This window comes from Macrobrachium rosenbergii, chromosome 43, assembly GCF_040412425.1.
Source record: "Macrobrachium rosenbergii isolate ZJJX-2024 chromosome 43, ASM4041242v1, whole genome shotgun sequence".
NCBI classification, from domain to species: domain Eukaryota; kingdom Metazoa; phylum Arthropoda; class Malacostraca; order Decapoda; family Palaemonidae; genus Macrobrachium; species Macrobrachium rosenbergii.
The window spans coordinates 21,529,826-21,549,004 of NC_089783.1; the positions used below are offsets into that span (position 1 = coordinate 21,529,826).

General features: G+C 38.8%; 1 protein-coding gene across 1 annotated transcript in view; it reads left to right on the forward strand.

Moving 5' to 3' along the window:
• The window catches only part of rod (rough deal), a 128,259-nt gene that overhangs the window by 64,449 nt on the left and 44,631 nt on the right, over positions 1–19,179 (forward strand). The window contains exons 12-17 of the mRNA XM_067087413.1: positions 3,178–3,339; positions 3,854–4,074; positions 11,563–11,666; positions 16,993–17,156; positions 17,378–17,620; positions 18,301–18,507. Of these exons, the coding sequence (XP_066943514.1) occupies positions 3,178–3,339; positions 3,854–4,074; positions 11,563–11,666; positions 16,993–17,156; positions 17,378–17,620; positions 18,301–18,507 (1,101 nt within the window). The remainder of the gene's footprint in view (positions 1–3,177; positions 3,340–3,853; positions 4,075–11,562; positions 11,667–16,992; positions 17,157–17,377; positions 17,621–18,300; positions 18,508–19,179) is intronic.

The following is a 19,179-nucleotide window of genomic DNA, read 5'->3' on the forward strand; positions in this document are numbered from 1 at the left end:
GAGGCTGTGATTAGCCACATGGATTAGGTTGGTTTTTATTTTGCTACTCTCTATCCATGAGGAGGTTTGAATACCACATGAGAGGCTTTGAGCTCGACTCAGACAGTACCTAGACATGAGACTGACGTCGGGGTACTCTCTCTACAGACATTCTCACCTGCCGAGTGGGATAACCAGGTGAGGATACATTCATTTATACAGAGTAGGCGAATAATGAGTTACCTGCTTTCCTGTTGGCAGGTCGGGCTGAATTAGATTGATCCCACCTCCACTAAATTTTGTTAATCGGGCTAATTCAGGTGTTCAGGGAGTGTATTGCAATATGAAGTTTTCATAATAAAACTACTATTGTAATACTTAACTGAACACCTGAATGATTCCCACCCTCCTCCCCACTTCAATTTGAATAGTGGATCTCGGCCTCACTCGGCCGGGACTTGCAGCAGTGTTGCCAACGGTACTTCAGGTAACTCATTTGACAAGATTTTCCTGTAAGCGATAAATCATAAGTTACTGTTATTTTGAAACGGGAACAGTTACAAATATAAGAAAGTTACTATAGATATTAAATACAATAACTGTAAATAGTTTCCTTAATGTAAGTCTTGAAATAATCATGCACTTAACTTTTAATAGTTGTTATAGTGACAGACATGCAGTTAGTTTGCCTTGAGGAGGCATTACAATGAAATATACATGGACTTTGTTAGGTGTCGCCATGCTACTTAAGTTAATGGCACTGAAGTCAATGGACTGAAGTCAATGGTAAAAGAAGTACAATGAAGGACAGACAAATATGTAAGAACACAGTCTTTTCAATTCACTGACTTGGGGTTTAAATTACAAGGGAATAACAAAGAAGGCATATGATAATGTTAAAAAAAAATTATTATTAATATGCTGAAATTATACTCATTGGCTTACGAATTTTGGCTTAGCTTTATTCTTTTGCCCAATTGGCTTCAAAGGGAAGTCATAGGACTTACAAAATTGGGATGTCTGTCAGTTGCACTCTGCGTTGGCAGAGTGGGAACAAGGAAAAATATAAGCTTTTGAGAGGCATAAAATAATATGATTAATTGAACAAAATAATGAAAGGAAAAATGTTAAAGAAAAGAATAAATTACAGAGTTATAAGGAAAATAAACAGGTGAGGAAACCTGACACCCTCTTTGGGATAGAGGTGCCACGGTCCTCGTGGGATAAAAAAGGTGGCACTTTGCCAAATTTGTACTGGTGCCAGGAGAGTTCAGCAGCTCTTCCCCTATCTGTTAGGACCCTTTTTGAAGAGTCTGTAGTTGCACAACTCCCTGAGTGAGCACATCTGTACTTGAAAAAGGGGAATCTGGGAAACAATACCCTTGAGAGTTTCCTCTTCCATAGCCTAAGAAAGTTTGGTGTGAATCAGAGCCATACAAGCCTACAATAAGTACAAAGGACCCATTCAACAACAAAAGAAAGGACAACAATAGCATCAGCAACCCTTTCTAAGCAAATAGGACACTCCTACCAGGGGAAAGAAAAATCAACTCCTGGACTACTTATTACCGGAAGGGAAGAGGTGGAGCTCCGTAGGACTTGCATAGTTGGACTTCCCTTCTCCATCATAACATGCAGTGGGAGTCCTCCTCTTGGGAGACAGTATAATTCACAGTGGGCTAGGATAGAGATGGTCTCACCCTTTCCCTCCTCTAAAGTAGTTATTTCCAAAAACCAGACCCCCTGTTTAGAAAGGGGACCATAGAGAAAGATGGCTTTATTTGCCACCACTCTTCAGTGTCCCCAAGAAGCATTCCTCCAAATGGAGGGTGATCCTTGACCCGTCAAATTTCAACAAATATATTGTTTGCATAAATTTTTATATATACTGTACCTATTTTATGGGTGCTCAGGATTGAAGGATTTTTACTGGTGGCCTACCTAGAATACTGGCTAATCTGGGGAGCCACCAGAGAAGAGTGCTGACAAAACCTGAGAGTGGTAGTTGATAGATTCGAATCAAAAGGTTTCTTAACAGGAACAAGTCCCACCTTATATCAAGCAGACTTTTTCTGAGGCTGGAGCTTTGCTGGGCTACTCTTTGTGGCCAGCTGCCTCTTCCCAAAGCACTCAGACCAGAATAAGGAAGGACTTAGTAGATTCCTTGCACAGCCCAGCTTTTCCAGATGACAACTGGAACCAAGTCTGGGCCTGTTACAGTTTGGGTCCATGGTAGATCTAATCCTGAGATTGTGACTAGGATTTAACAAAGTCTGGCTCTCATGCCAGGAAAAGGCTTTGTGATTGCCTTCATCTTAGATGGGGAAGATACTCTGTCCGTGGACCTGGAAGGGGTCTCTGGCAAACAGGCCAACCTGACTCCACCGACCCCACCATTCGTATGAGTGATAATATATGCGGATGCCTCCTCGACAGGTTGGGGAGGCTCAGTCACTGCAAATTGAATGTAATGAACCACAACCCACCCTACATCATGAAGTCATAGATGTGCCAAGTGTCTTAAAGATTTTTTTCATATTGTGCAGTCATTCCTAGGTAAACCTAATTGATAATCAATTAGGTAGCGGTGTTCATAGAATGCACGAATGTGAAAAAAAGAGAGAAGCAAAAGTAGAATAAAGGAAGTACATAGAATTTAATCAGCATACAAATGTGTTCATAAATAAAATACGGTAAGCAAATAAAATAAAAATGCTTGACAGAACCATTTTACAGCGCCTTGTAATTTTAAAGAGAATCAGCGCTGATAGTGCTATCAGTTCCACAGTTTTACAGCCTCTGATACCTAGCATTCTGACATAACATTAACTTAAACTGCAGATACTAATGCCTTATAAACCATGTAGTATTATATACTTCTACAGGCATAGGCAACAAAGGCAAAAGCTTAAGTTTCCAGTTGAAATAGAGCATGGAAGGAGGCCATATATGATATCTTTAGATGATGGTGTGAATCATAATGTAGCATTGTTAAAGAAAGAGACAACTTCTTTGAATGGTTTTGTCTATAAGATAAATATCCTTAATGTTTCCTTATATTTTAGTAGTTTATTATAATTTTACAAAAAAAGATTCTGAATATCATACACATTAATTGTAAGTTAGCAACATTGCAGCATTTATTTTGTTTGTTTATTTTAAAGACGAATGCTTTTGTTTCTTATTTATTCATTTTAGTCAGAAGAGGGGGACAAGCTGAGTAGTTTAATGCAGCAAGTCAGCGAAAGTACTCACAGGTTAAGAACTTTTGAAACCATCTTCCCTGCCTCAGATATCCAACATTGGTTAGCATTCTTGCGCACTGACATGCTGGAAGAATTTATTTTGCATCTTCAAAAGGTAAGTTACTTCAGGCAAGGTTGTATTTTTTGATTGAAAAATATAGTGTGGACTAAGTTTTTAATTAAGTTTACTGCAGGTATTTAAAAATTATTTTTTGGAAGTAGGGCCTATAGTTGTTAATTTTTAAAAGACATTTTTTTTTATCTGTAGATTTTATTTTGTCTCAACAAAATGAGGCATTTTGAGTTCCAGCTTGACCAGAAAAATTTTTAGCTTTCAGTTTTTATTGAAGTTGACTAAATAAAAGTTTAAGTTAAATTGAGAAATATTATAGATGAAAATAGTTTTCCATGTTTTTTTATGTAGCACTTAGGTGCCCCATGATGGAGCTTTTTTTTTTTATATACCACCACTTCATGGCTGTGTTGTAATGGTAGTCTTCACAGCTACTGGTAACAGTATAAATTGAGAACCTGAAGCTGAATTTCGTATATTAGGATCAAAAGTATTGCTCTATTACTGTTGTATCTGTACTTTCAGTAATTTTACTCAATGCTCAACGTTATTTCAGGGTAATTTAGATGTAGCATCTACTGTTTGGCACCGGCATCTTTACGAGTTTGGCTCGTCCATTGACATTGATAAAGTGTCTGAAATCTTGTCCTCCCTCCCATTTAATATGCAGTCTGACAAGCTATGCAGCTGGCTACCTAGAAATGTTGTCTCAGATTTGGTGAAGCTTTGCCCTGACTCAATGGAAGTTATTGCAATGTGGGGCGACAAACGTGTTAAGTAAGTCATGTAGTGTTTTATGCAGGTTGCTATTTTTTAATCGAGTAATTGACAAGGTGTGGGGGGTCTCAGAGCAAAACTCATTTTTGAAGTGAATTTTACCTCTCTATTGTGATAGCTGTATTCCTGCATCAGGCGGGAGGACGAGAGTGTGAAAAGTAAAAGGTTAATAGGATAGTTTAGTGTGAACTGTCTATTGACCCATCCCTTTGGGTGGTTTGAGCATATGTAGTTTTCTGGTCAGCTTTTTCTCTGTCGTCATTCTACAAGGACATATTGGAGAGTGTTTACGTGATTTTGTTGAGGATTTAATCGTTATCTGAATTTTGTTTGGTTTTTCTTGTTTTAAATTTTTTCATTGTATAGGATGTCATCCAAAGTGGAGAAAGATAAGTCATTTTGAGTCTGTAAGGCAAGAGGGTACAATACCTGGCTTTACTCTTCAGTTTACAATGGTCGCAACCAATATGTTGAATGTACGAACAACGATCGCTGTGATCAGTGTATTGGTTGGTCAGATGAAAGAAAGTAATGAATATTTATTTAAAGTATAAGCAGATGCGAGAAGCAGATAAGAATAGGAAAAGGTAGAAAAGATTCCTCTAATTCTAAGACAGGAAGTGAGGTTAGGAGTAAGTTTCTCTTTTTTCACAACCTTTCAATAGCAGCTCTTGCTGCTATCTCTGTTTTCCCAGTAATGCTTCTCCTTAAAAATTTTCTTCTCTCAAAACCCCGGTATTGTTCAGGATTTGAGGTTTGGCAAATTAGAAATGATATAGCTAGCCTTAGGGCTACTTGCTGCTTTCCAGTCGGATGTAGTCATCTTTTTTTGTGATCCCCCTTGCAGCAGAGGAAGTGCCAGTGCCCTCCCTCCCTGTTACCCATACCCTAGCCATGCCCTGTTGGAGATAAGGGGAGTCGGGTATGTCCGGGAGTGAAAGCAGTTTGTGCCCGTTGTCATCTTCCTCTGGCCAACCTAGTGTGTGTCATATACAACGAAGGTTTTTGAGGTCGTCTCCTTCGGAAATTTTGGTTTTGCCTCGTACCTTGATGGGAGTGCAGGATGGTGTGAATAGTCAGGAAGGCTTTGTTTCCTATATAAATGATTCTTTGGTGCCAGGCACCATAGCACAAAGTGGAGTCAGCCATTCCTCTGGTATGGAACAGATTTTTTGCTTCCATTTAAGTCCTTTTTAGAGTTGAAACTCCTTTCATCTCAGGGAGCCGGGAGTTCTGCTGCTGCCGCCTGTTTCCCAAGGATTTCCTCTTAATGAGCGTGAGGCTTGCACAATTTACTTTGGTGCTGATGAAAATCAGGTGGTAATATCAGCTGTTCAGAGAATGATTTAAGATCTGTGCTTGTAGATTTCCTGATTTCTTTGAGGAACCAGCTGTTCAGGATTCGAGGTCCCTTGGGTTTGCTAGGCTGGAACCTAATGCAGATCCCCTTCTGTCTCCAAAACAGGCTAAGTCTGCACTGAACAGATTTGACACAGTGATTAAGTTGCTCCATCAGAAAGTCTTCTAAAAGTCTTTCCCCTTGTCCTCCCCTCTTTATGAGAAAGAGAAGAGCTATGTCTTATGGTACTAAGCAGTTGCCCTTTATCAGAAGTGGCTATAGCAGCCATAGATGAAATAGCAAGAGAGATTGTTTCTGCTCTTCCTCAAGAGAAACAACATTTGGGGAATGATTTGGTGATCATTTTTGGGCTGCTTAGATAGAGCCTTTTCAGACTCCCTTGGAGAGTCCGTGCATGCCTTTACTAATGCAGTTGTCAAGTGTAGGGAACAAGTGTGTTATTTTTGGCTTCCTCTGTCTCTTCGACCAGAAGGCTTACGTTATTGCACATCACCTCTTACATTCTTGCCTGGACCGTACTGGACACCTCAGCATTAGGTACAGTAGTGCAAGAAGTTGAGAAGGTGGAAACCAGGTCTTTGTCACATCGCTCTCAAACATTTAGACATACACAACATCTGCAGCAGCAGCTTTGGCAGTCAACGCAAACAGGTAAGTCATCAGGATCCATGAGCCAGCCCTTTTGGGCTTTCAGGAAGGACAGTAAGCATCTTCGAAAAAATCCACTCCTGATAAGTAATGATGCATCAAGCCCCCAGTCCCCAGTAGGAGGGAGGTTGAACCTCTTTTATTCAGTTTGGCAGGGTCTGGAGGCAGATCCCTGGATGGTGGAGGTACTGTAGGAGGGACACAGCATCCCCTTTCTTTCCCAGCCTCCTCTAGTCAGTTCTCCACAAGAAGAAGTTCCAGATCTTATGGGAGGAAGATTCTCTTGGGCTAAAAGGAGCTGTGGAATAGTCTTGGACTCATCTCCAGGGTTCTACAGTCACCTATTCCTGGTACCAAAAGTTTCAAGGGGAGGGGGGGGGGGTGATGGAGACCAGTACTGGATGTCTCCAAGTTGAACCATTTCGTTCGCCTGACTCCGTTCACCAGGGAGTCTTGCCAGTTCAGTTTTAGCAGCACCTCAGCAAAGAGATTGGATGTTAGCAGTGGACATGATGAATGCTTGCTTCCATGTACTAATTCATCCAGATTCAAGCAGATGTTTGTGGTTTGTTTTTTGGGGCAAGGTGTACCAGTTGTGGGCAGTGTACTTTAGTCTGAGCTCAGTTCCTCAAGCTTTAACAACAGTCCTATTGCAGGCATTTGGATACTTCTCTTCATGGACAGTTGGCTGATTCTAGCATCCAATTTAGAGGGGAGCCTTAGGGCAAGAGATAGTCTTAAGTTGACACGTACAGGCAGTCCTTGGGTTAAGGCCGTTCCGATCTTACAGCACTTTTTAAATATATCCATCAAGAAGTCGGTTCCTGGTTACGGCAGATGTTCCAATGTTACAGCACTGTAAGCGACAAAAGACTGGAACTTTTGAGTTGATTATTAAGTGCTGTATAAGAAAATAATTCATAGAATATTGTTACACGAAAATTCCTAAACACAGTATTGTAATTAAAGAATAATGTATTTTGTACATTGGATATTTTAAATAAAAAAAAATTTTTTTTAAGCAGCGTAGCTGTAGGTGCTATAATGAGGTGTGAAAGCCAGGTTAGGTAGTGTAGCCACTGGTAGGGTTCACAATAAGGAGGTGAGACAACCAGTTTATTACCAGGGCAACACTTAAAAACCTGTTTCTCTCCCCAGGGTAACATAAGTCTCTCTCTCTCTCTCTCTCTCTCTCTCTCTCTCTCTCTCTCTCTCTCTCTCTCTCTCTCTCTCTCTCTCTCTCTCTCTCTCTCTCTCAGATAAGAGAGAAAGAGATTTTTTATGCATATGTAACATGCCTGTTTGTTTGTTTTGTATAGTTTTATAGATAAATGTGATGTTACTCTGTCATTCATTTTTTCATATTTTCCATACTATCATTATAACTGTGAATTTCAATAACTAGGAAAATATAGTAAATTAGGTAAGGTTTTAGCATGATTCTGTGGTATTCCCAATATTTTTCTGGCATGATAAGCAGGAAAGGGATGTATTGTAGGTCTAACTGTCAATCACTTTGACATAAAGGGAAATCTCTCTCTCTCTCTCTCTCTCTCTCTCTCTCTCTCTCTCTCTCTCTCTCTCTCTCTCTCTCTCTCTCTCTCTCTCTCAGGTAAGGAATTCATCACTTTTCCTTCATTTTTATAATTATTTTGATATGGTGTTCCGACTTTGTCGCACCTCAGGAATGGAACTCCAGCATAACCCTGAGGACTGCCTGTATGTTGGGAATACTGATAAATATTTCAAATTCCAATCTGATACCAACTCAGAACCTTTGTTATCTGGGAATACTTTTGGATACCAAGAATATACTGGTTTCTCCAAGTAGAAACACATAGACAACTTTCTTTTAATTATAGAAGAATTTCTGTCCTTCACGACATTGCCAGCAAAGGAAAGGTTGTCCCCCTGTAAGGGCACATGGCATCACTAGGGCGAGCTGAGAATGAGGCCAATTCAATTCTTTCTCAAAAGCCACGGGAGCCAGGAAGTTCAGCCAGCCTCCATTCAAATTCAGGTCTCAAGGGAGTTAGAGGACCTTTTGAGATGATGGAACTTTTGACCTCGACTTCTGCAGGGATTGTCTCTCCAGTTGAAGAGCCCCAGACCTCATGTTATATTCTGACACATCATCAGAATGTTGAGCAGCAGTTGCAGCAGACGGGCATGTAGCAGGGGTTGGAGATGTTGGCAGTGTAGGTCCTGCTAGCATTAGAGGATCTAGTACTGGGCAAAAAGGTAGCACTCTTTTCAGACAATTCAACAGCCCTGGCATATCTGAGCAGTCAAGGAGGAAAAAAGTCAGAAACTTTGTTTTGCCTTGCAAATCACGTTCTCACGTGGTCAGAGGAAAGGGAAGATCCTTCTGTTATCCCAGTTTAGCCAGGAAAAATGAGCATTGTGGCAAACCAACTGAGCAGGAAGGACCAAATTCTGTCTTCTGAATGGACCTTGCATCTACAAGTCTGCTAGAACCTGTGGAAGCTAAGGGGTACTCCTCTAATGGACCTGTTTTCCACTAGATTCAACTGCCGCCTGTCAGTTTACTGCTCTCCAGTTTAGGATCCTCAATTATGGGCAGTCGATGCAATGCTTCTAGACTGGTCTTATCTAGACCTGTATGCTTTTCCCCAGTTTGCTATATAAAGGTTCCTAGCAAATTCCACATAGCTGTGAATTCACACATGACTTGAGTGACCTCTCGGTAGCCATGCATAGAATGGTTCCCAGTCCTCCTGCCTCGGTTAGCAGATTGCCCAAGGCTTCTTCCACCAAGGAAATGTCTTCTCAAATAGCCAGGAGGTATGAGGTTTCACCAAAACCTCCCCATTCGTAAGCTGACCACTTGGAGACTCTCTGCTGTCGCTTGCCAGCAAGGGGTTTTTCAAAAGAATGCAGAAAGTTTATCCTTAATTCAAGAGGGAGTCAACTAATGCACTGTATCAAAAACAGTTGGCAGTATGTAGGGCTTGGTGCTCTGCTAGACTGCTTTCCTGCGTCCGTACCTCTGTGAATAACAACATTTAATTCATACTTTACTTACACTATAGCAGACATTTGTCAGTCCATGCTATTAAAGGGTACTGATCCATGTTAGCTGCTGTATTGAGACATACTGGCCTAGATATTTCATCTAACATGGATATTAATGAGGCCATCCGCTCCTTCCAAATTGATATCCCTAAGACTCCAAATAAACCCCTGGGCTGGAATTTGGATGTGGTGCTAAAGTATTTATGCATGTCCCCATTTGAGCCCTTGATCACAATCTCCCTTATGTATTTGGCAGTGAAGACTGTTTTTATTATTCTTGGCCACTGCAAAGAGAGTACTGTATTGAGCTTCAGGGTTTCTCATGCCTTGTAGGCTTTACTACTCAAGGAGCAGTCCTTTATTTTCTACCCTTTTCAGGACCAAGAATTACTTTAAAGTCATGTCCTCTCCCTTGCTCTTTCGTGATCGCCAGTCTGTCCTCTGTTATACCAGATGGGGAAGAAACTTCCCATGTCCAGTCAGAGCTCTCTGTATATTTGCAAAGGACTGGGGAAATTGACGAAAAGCCAACAACTTTTTTTTTTTTTTTTTTTTTTTTTTTTTTTTTTTTTTTTTTTTTTTTTTTGCAGCCCTAGGAAACCTGACTTACTCTTGTCAAAGAATGGCATGATTTGTTTGTTCAAGGCTTGGGTCAGAGAAGCACACGCAAATCTAGACTACTTTTTTAACCTTTGCTTAAAGTAAGATTTTACAATGTGCAAATGGTAGCGACAACTTTGTTTCATTAAGAATCCTTCTCCGGAGAAAGTTGCCAATGCGGTGCATTGGAGGTATAACTTTATATGTGCCTCACACTATCTGCGAGATGTGGAAATCTAATATAAATTGCACAGAGCTCTTTTGCCCCTCATTATGGCAGCTTTACTCTAACCTTTCTTATTTAGGAAATTGTCAAGTTTTTGGGAGTATGAAGGTACCTTTGTTGTTTTAAGGTGAGGGCCTTCATAGGAAATGGTCAAGTTTTTGGGAGTATGAAGGTACCTATGTTGTTTTAAGGTAAGGGCCTTCATTCTTTTACCATCGTTGCTTGGTGGCCTAGGCACACCTTGTGTCCCACTTGCTTCAGAGTGAGTGTTATCCCTAGCAAGGAACCTCCAGCATTGTTCAGAGGTTGTGGTGGCAGTACCAGCAGATGGATGCTAATCATTAGATAAGAAGCGTATTATTCCTAGTGGAATTTTAAGGTTTTCTTGGGGGTTATTAGATTTGTTCTCGCACCTTTCCCACCACCTGTGCTCAATGCAGTAATCAGCTATCATAATAGAGAGGCAAGATTCATTTCAGAAATATAAATTTTTATAAATTTTTTTTTTAAATACTTTACTCTCCTTTATGTATCACTCCCCACCTCCCCACTCGTGTGGACAGAAGAAAGAACTGACTGGAAAACTATGGACGCTCAAACCACCTGAAAGGGGTGGGTCAATAGACGGTTCAAACTAAACTATCCTATTAATTTTTCACTTTTCACACCCTGTCGTCCTCCCACCTGACATGGGAATACAGCTATCATATTAAAGAGGTAAGTATTTAAAAAATTTAAATTTTATAAAAATTTCTATTTTAAGGCGAACCTAGTTGAAGAAGAGTGACTAAGATAAGCTTTTGGGAAGCATTTGAAAGACTCTTTAAGTCAGATATTCATCAGCCTGTGTACTTGTTTCCATGTGACTCTTTGAAAATTTGTATAGTACTTTTTTGTGGCAAATAAAATGCTCTCTTAATTTTTTAGAAGTATGGTCTGGGAAAATTAAAATTGTGACTCCCCAGATTGTCTCAGCCCCTTCCACTATAGGTTATTTTGAAGGTTCTGTTATACCAGTATTCTATAATTGTTTTTTTAGGCAAGCTGTGGGTCTTGCTCACCACAAAATATGCATTTTCCTCACTTGCAGACAAGGTCTGTCCCTAACTCATGATTATTATAAGCCTAGACAGCAGTTTAAGTCTATTAAAAGATAAATTCCTGCATTATTGTTATTTATATTTGTTATGCTTATGGGAGGTTTATTAGTGCATCATCAAAGAATATCATAAGGACTTGAATTTATTCAATCTTACAAACGAACACGACCCAGTGATTACCTAGTTCCGAGTGTTATAGGTTGCAATTCAACATTATTATTAGCACATTGTTGGTGCCGTTATCCTAATGTCAATTAACAATCACCAGAGCTTTGATAAACCCTTCAAGAAATATCAGAATCTTCATTATGGAAATTATAGTTGACTATTAATTTCTGAATGGTAGTTGTAATTTATTTAATATGTAAAGCAAAAAAGTGCTAAACATTTTAACTTCATTTTTCTGGCTAGACCATTGATATTGGTAAATCCATTATTTTGTAATTTTGAACAGTTTAATTTTCCTTGATATTTTTATGATAGATAGCCCCTGACTCAAATGTTTTTCCGTTGTACAGAGATCTGGAATTTCTAGAGAAAGCAGGATGGCCTTCAAATGGTTTAGCCTTAGCGAACACTATCATATCAATCCTTGAGAATGTTGTTGCTGATTTCCATGCTGGTGAGTCATGACCCTTTCATCCTGTTTGAAGGGATGTTACTTCAGATAGCCGCCATTCCCCTTGCTTTCTTCCCTTTTGACTTTTCAAATCATTTTGAAAAATATCTGCCTGTACTCTGGGTGTCTTGTAATAGTTGGCTGTAAACAGATTAAAATACTCTATATTAGTAACTTATATTATTAGAAGAATGGTGTCCTGTGAAGTTATCACAGCAGCACTATGAAGGAAAGGGAGATGTATTGTGATGAAAAATAGAGAGCAGTATACTTGCTGGTGCATGCTGTGGAAGTCTGGGAGCATTATCTAGAGGAAAGGTTGAGTAATTGATTGAAATCAACAGTTGTTCCTACACGAATACAAACCCTCGGTCTTTACATATGAATAACTTTCGGCAAAGCTGGAAAGTCCGGCCGTTAAACTTTTGCAAGGCGGTTATGGTAACAGTTACCTATGGTAGGGGTGGAAGTACCATCCACCCAACCGGTATGCATTCAATCTTTATTTTACTTTTGGCTGCAGTCTCGATAAGACATGCCTTTCTTCTCTGTCTTGCCACTCAGCCTTTTTCCTCTTGTATATTTTACGTTTGTAATTTGAAATATTGATTTAAATATATTGAAACATTTGTGTATTTTGATATAAGACATGTCAGTATGCTTTGTTTCTATGTCTTCAATGATATATTTACTTACTCTTACTGTGTAGTAAGCTTAGGTGTGGAGTTTTTCTCCCTTTATATCGTTCTTGTTTCCTAAACACCTCCATCTAGGTATTGTTTAATTATTTTCATTTTTTAGACACACAATGTTTTGATTTAAACAACACAATTTCTGGGTACGTAGTAATGTTTTGGTCTTTCACTTCTTGTGTAGATTGAGACGATCGAGACATTCCAGGTTCTTGTTGCAACTGAGGTTTTCGTGCAAGGATTCATCTTACTTAACATAGCAAGTTTTCCTCCACTCCTTCAACATGAATGTTAATGGTGCAAGTCCTACAGTTGTGTTTATCCCTACTACATGCTGAGGACCAGTCATATTTTACTGTCTTGTCTCTTTCCCGTCTTGGGGCAGCGTTGTGAGCCACACAACTCACTCCCTTCCTTAGTTCTTTGTTGGGTGGGAAGTTTATTCTCTTCCTGAGGGGGGAAAGTCATATTATTTGTTTCTTTTCAGGCCCTACAGCTCAGAGCTTGTTTTGCCTCCAGACTTCCCTGTCTTCCTCTTGTTCAACAGTTGTCAGCCCTGCTGGCTCGCCTTGAAGTCGGACAGCGGCATGTTCTGCTCAGATCCTGGGAGCCCCTCTATATTCTCTTTGCTCTCCCAGTGTTGCCACTTCAGGTAGTGGTGTACCTCATCCAACTCGCTAGTTCTGTGGTGGAAGCATGGAACCGAGCCTTCGTCTGCTTCTGTGGCTTCTTGTCTCCCTTCTGTTGTTTCGTCATCCGATGCCCTTCACTTTGGTTGTCCTTTTGTCATATATGTGAAATAAACTTGTATTATCACACAATTTTATTAGAGCATATGATTATTCCCGCTCTTACATGTAGTAATTTCTGCTTTGGTAAGTGTCATCTGCTCCCGTGGCATCATGGATGGGATAGTGACGTCATGGCTAGTTCTTATGACGTCATCAGCCAATTCCTCTGACAGTTTCAATCGAGAGACCTTAGCTGTTTCTTCACATGTACATGTACTGTGATGAGGCCCTCCGGTTGCAGTAGAAGTAGAAGAAGAGAATCGTTTCGCCATCATCGTCTTCGCTTTCTTCTATCGGACTGGGATTTCCTCGTGTTGTGGGTCTCTCTCTGGGACCCTGCTACACAGAGCACCAGGCACACGGTTTCCTCGTATACAGCAAGTTGAAGAGGTAAGCTGTGTCGCCTATACTAGTTCCGGGAATATTCCCCGAACTAGTATTTCCTCCACCCATGTTTCAACAGACACTCAAGTAGAGGGAGCAACCGACATTTGTCCTGAGACATTCTGGATGTTTGGGGACATGTTTCCAGCATAGGCTTTGTCTCCTCAATGCTCACACATTCGTGACTTAGTCACCTTAGTTCCAGATATCCATGAACATGACCAAGTTCGACGTTTGTCTTCTCGTGTTCAAGGACGTCCAAATAAATGATGCACTTTTCTTGATGTACATGAGGGACTCTGCACGATTGTGGACGTGTATCCACCCTAGGACTATTGTCAACTCCATGTTCGAACGTCCGTAACATTAGTCACCATCTTTCCATGCCCGTTCAAAAGGCCCTCTGATCTTCATTCAAGTTTTCTTGACATGTCCTGTTGCATGTATGTGCAGTTGGTTCATACCAATCGGCTGTTTCATACGTTCAGACTTGACAGCACAGACATACGAATCAGTGACATTAACTTCCCTTTGTTCGAAGGCAAAGTAGTTTGGCAGTTGAACATCACACATGTTCAACAGATCAGAGGTATGGGCCTCCTTCCTTTGATCTTACATGACCATGAAAGAGACCCCAGGTGAGGTGGACTACCAATCAGTTCAGAGATTTGCTCAGAATCCCCCCACCAAGGAGTAAGTCTCCCATATGTAAAAACCAAGGGTTTGTATACGTGTAGGACCAAATGACAAATTTTTAGAGTCCTTTGTATTTTTTCTAACATACAAACATGAGGTCTTGACATACATGGCCCACCTCTAGCCACCCTCATGCTGCTTCCTGGGCCAAAAGGTAAAGTGAATGCCTCCCAACTGGATGTAGGGGATTCCTCCCCTTCCGTCAGTAGCCAACTGCCGATATCCACCTTGTTTTAAGTTAAACGCCTGGCTCCAGCTTACGCTGAAAGTGAATCCCATATGTAAAGACCTCAGGTTTGTGTGTTAGGGAAAATGCAAATTACTTTAGAAATTTGTCATTTTTAAGGCACCAGCTAAACTCTCTTCCCCATTTCACTTTTCTTCATTCCCTGTGGCTTGTCTAACTTATATAACTTAGCCTTGCTGGAATTTTTACCTCATTTAAGACCAAATCCTAAGGGCAAACCCTACCAAGATATAGAAATGTGACTTGGTGATTTTGTTAAATTATGATAATGGGGCAACAGAATCAAAGAAAAAAAGGTCTATAAAATGTCTAAGAAATTAAAAATTTGAATGGAAAAGAGGATTGAAAAGTTTCGGTTCCCAATCAAAGTCACATATCTTTATGAAATGGGAGTTTTCAGTACAGTCCCATCAATCATGTAGAGCTCTCAGACAAGTATTCTTAGGTCCTGTTGACAAGCTGAAGAGATGTAAACTATTGTCCACACATGCATGCCTTTTGTTGGGAACTAACTATTTTCTCTCCATTGTTCATGTGTCTGTTGTCTGCAAAGCTGTGAGATCTTCCCAGTTCTTGCTTGGGTATTCTGGAAGTTTCCTTCATTTATATTAATTTTGGCTCATCATTTTTACTTGTATATCATCAATAATCCAGTTCCATTCTCAATTTTTTCATCTGAAAACTGTATTAATAGCCACTTAAATACAGCCTGCTTCATTTAAGCATTTTGACTTATTATTTTGCCCTGTGTTTGTAAATGTTACTCTTTGTTTTTATGGAATGAAATTCTGATACTCCTAACAGTTCTGTGCAGTATTTCTGTTAAATTTGATGTACAAGTTTATTTTTGATATGCTAGCTACCATACTAAATTGACAGTAGTGCTAGGACTTAGAGTTTGTTGGGTTACCCCCTTGTTTGTCCACCATCTGTTATGAACTTTTGGAAATAGGTCGATTGGTGAAATTTTATCAGAATCTACATTTTCAGTTGCCCTAATTTTAATATTCATGAAGAACTGTAAATTAATTGATAAAATATAAAAAGTAATTTATGAAAATACAAAAGCCCACAGGGCAATTAATAAATAAAAAAAAATCTGAATATTAAGGAATATAACTTTTTTTATTTTTATCATTGCTTAATTTTATATTGTGCAGATGGAAATGTGAGTAAATGTATTTGATGTGTGTGTGTGTTTTAGTGTAGAAGCATTTGCCTTTTTACATATTTATTTTAAAAATTTCATTATTCATTCATCATTTAGTCCTAGTGCTTGGCCTATGGTCTAGACTTAGTACTCCATTTCATTTTTATCCTTCGGGCCAGCCCTATGAGAGCCGTTAATCAGCTCAGCGGTCTGGTTAAACTATTTTAATAATAATAATAATAATAATACCCCATTTGTATTAAAGGTATTAATTAGGCATTACAGGCAGTCCCCGGTTATCGGCAGGGATTCCATTCTGACGGCGTGATGATAACTGAAAATCAACGATTTTCAGGGGGTTTTCGGCGCCTCTGTTAGGTATGTATCAGTGCTAGTACCCAATTGTCAGTTCCGATAAGTGGAAATTGGCAATTTGTGGCGCCAAAAATGGCCAATTTTTGTCGCTAGACTAGCGCCGTAAAACCCGATCGCTGATAACCGGGGACTGCCTGTATCCTGCAGCCTGCAATTGGCATCTATAATGTTTTCATATATTTAAACAGTACTGTATAACTGCATCAGGTTGGTAAGTCTTGTATGATGAAAGACCCCACTGACAGACCATGCTCCAGCATTCCATAAAGCATCCTATTCATTACCATGTGCATCCTCGCTCTAAGCGGATTCATGACAATATGCTCTCTGCATTGCACTATTTTTGCTGTTAATGTTATGAGTCATTCATTTTCATTCATTAGTTGACTTCATCGTTACCTCTGATATGTTCTGATGTGGGAGTATTATCATCTAATTTTAGTATTTAAGTCTTTCCTTATTATCTGCCATATATACTCTGAGTACTTTGGTTATGCTCTGGTAAGTTGCAGTTTTTTATCCCCTTTTATTCAGTGTTCATAGATCTTAATGGTGCTTCACTGTTTTACAAATCATGGTTTCTTTTCAGTGATTCTTTACATATCAGATATCACTAGTTTTGCTTATTTTGATATTATGCAGTTGTTTTTGTCATTGGCCAGTATTGGGGATTAGTAGTTTTGTAAAAATATCATAAATTTTGATTAGTGCTGTTTTACTTCTTCCCATTCTGGTTAATTGAATTATATTTTACAATTGTTCTTGCCAATTCACAGTTATAGTTGCATCCAGTTCACTGTTTCTGTCCTTATCCTTTTATTAATGTGATTTAATTAGTAACATCAATTACTTTATATTTGTTAGCATTGTGAACTGACCCACTCTGTGTTCTTTGAACTGAAGTATAATTTTTTTTTTTTTTTCATGCTACAATGTGCTTGTGTATAGGTAACAACCATAATTTTCATTATATTTCAATTATTGTGTTATGCAGGTGGTAATATTGAGGTGCAGATGGCAGTTCATGTAGCCCAATGGAAAGCTCACTCTCCATCTTCTGCTTTGTATCACTTACGCCAAACCTCCCTTGCTTTGCAAGATTTGCAACTTTTAGCTGAGAAATTTAGAGTCAAAATTGGATTCCGTGAATATACGCAGGTAAGATAAGTAAAGATCAGATTTTGGTCAGTGGAAATTTTTCCTATGTTGTTTTTAGAGTCTCTGTTTACTTTCCTAAAGCTTTAGGTATAAATGTTAATTTTTTTAACCTTCCAGTTGTCTGGGTAAATAGTCAAAAGGTTTGATCATATGTTGATAACATTCACTAGTCGTATGTTGTTATATTTTCATTTATTAATTGCTTTGTTGTATTACACTAGGAAGACAAGGTTGCAGTAGCAGCATCAATTCTAGATTGGTTGGTGAGTGGTGAAGAAGTTGAGCCTCTGATTGATGGGTTTCTCCGGTCATATTTCATTCGCCATGGCTTAGAGTATAATACTACACTTGCATACTTTGTCAGGGAAACCTTAGGATCAGCAGACCAAGATTGGTGGGTCTGGCAAGAAGCACAGTGGGAGGACAAAGTGTATGCTGTAGTTAATATTATAACTGATATTCAGGTATGTAATGAGGTTTTATTGGAAACCAGTCTGACTAATAAAATGTTACAGTGGTATTGTAAGTAAAAGATTACTACATTGAAATTAGAATCTATCTTTATGTTAGGAGTAATAAAGACAATTGTTTAGTTGCTGCATGATTAGAGAGTTGTCCCACTAGATCATTTTTTCATTTCATGTTTGACTATATGTGTTAGATTTCATTTGGTGTTGATTGTTTATAAAAGCTGAAGTAAAAAGTTGTTTTATGTAGATAATGACTGAATGCTTCCATTCTTTTGAATGACTGAAAGCTTCCATTCTTTTTACTGGATCACTAAGGACTTAAAGATGTGAATAGCTTTAAGTTGGAAGTGTTATTCTTTTTCTTTATAATTTATAAATCGTCATTTTGAAGTACATTTTTATACATCTTAAATTGTATATTCAGTTTTTAAATGTAAAGTTCTTTATCCTTTAAAATATAGAGAAATGAAATCAGTCATATCTTCAAAAGTGTATATCCTAGTTAGTTTGTATTAATACAGAAAGTAGAAAGAGGAAAGTTCGATGCTCCAGAAATTTGCTAAGTTTTTCTCCCACTTCATGTTAGTGTATGTATGGTTGAATAGGAATTTGTTCCAAGCTTATACTTCATTATTAAGGAGGCTGATTAATTAATATATAAATTCTCCTAACAGCTACGTGTGGAATGCATCGTAGAGTGTGTTCATATTGCTCCTGTACCATGGAGTGAGGGAACTAAAGCTATGTGTGATGCTGGTTTGGCATTAAATACCTCACTAAGCTCTCAACTGGAGGATCAGCGTCAGCTTGTGGGCCTTAAGTTGGTTTTGAGAAGACATTCTCTGCATCTCTACAAAATTGATAACCCTCAGCTTGCAGAGGTTAGTAATAGCATTTTAGTTTACATGTTCAAAGGTTTTTTTGGCACTTGATCACTTGACAAAGACAAAGTCATTACTCTTCTGTCTTGTCTCTCTAAAAGCAATGAATGCAGGACCTGACAGGAAAACTAAAATTTTCATTTACTATATGTTTAATTCAGTGCATTTTATTAACTATTCTGCTCCTTTTCAGTAACGTAGGTATTCATTCCATTGGAGTTGATTTGTATATTAGATTTATTTAAGTTTTGTATTATTGATATAAGTTGGTTTGACAAAACCACAGAGTTACATTTCTAGTGATGTGGTTCCAATTAAAGGATTTATCATTATACAAACTAAGTGAAGCTTATGTAAATCTGGAATTAAGTTTGGTTTGTGGCTATGCAGGCAGAAAGGGAAATGAAAGTACCAGTAAAGCAGCCAAAGCTGCAACTCTTGTGACCATATAAAAAAAAAACCATTCTTGCCAGTGACTATCTTACATCTCTCAAATCCACAATCTTTGGTAAATGGGAGATTTTATGTGACTAACCCAATAGGAAATGAAAAGAGATCAAGCTATCTACTGGATTGTGCCTTTCTTCAGAATGTCTTTAAGTGAATCTATAAATTTCAGTCTACACAAATGCCTAGTTTTGGAAATCTACAGTCGACCCTCATTAAGCCAGA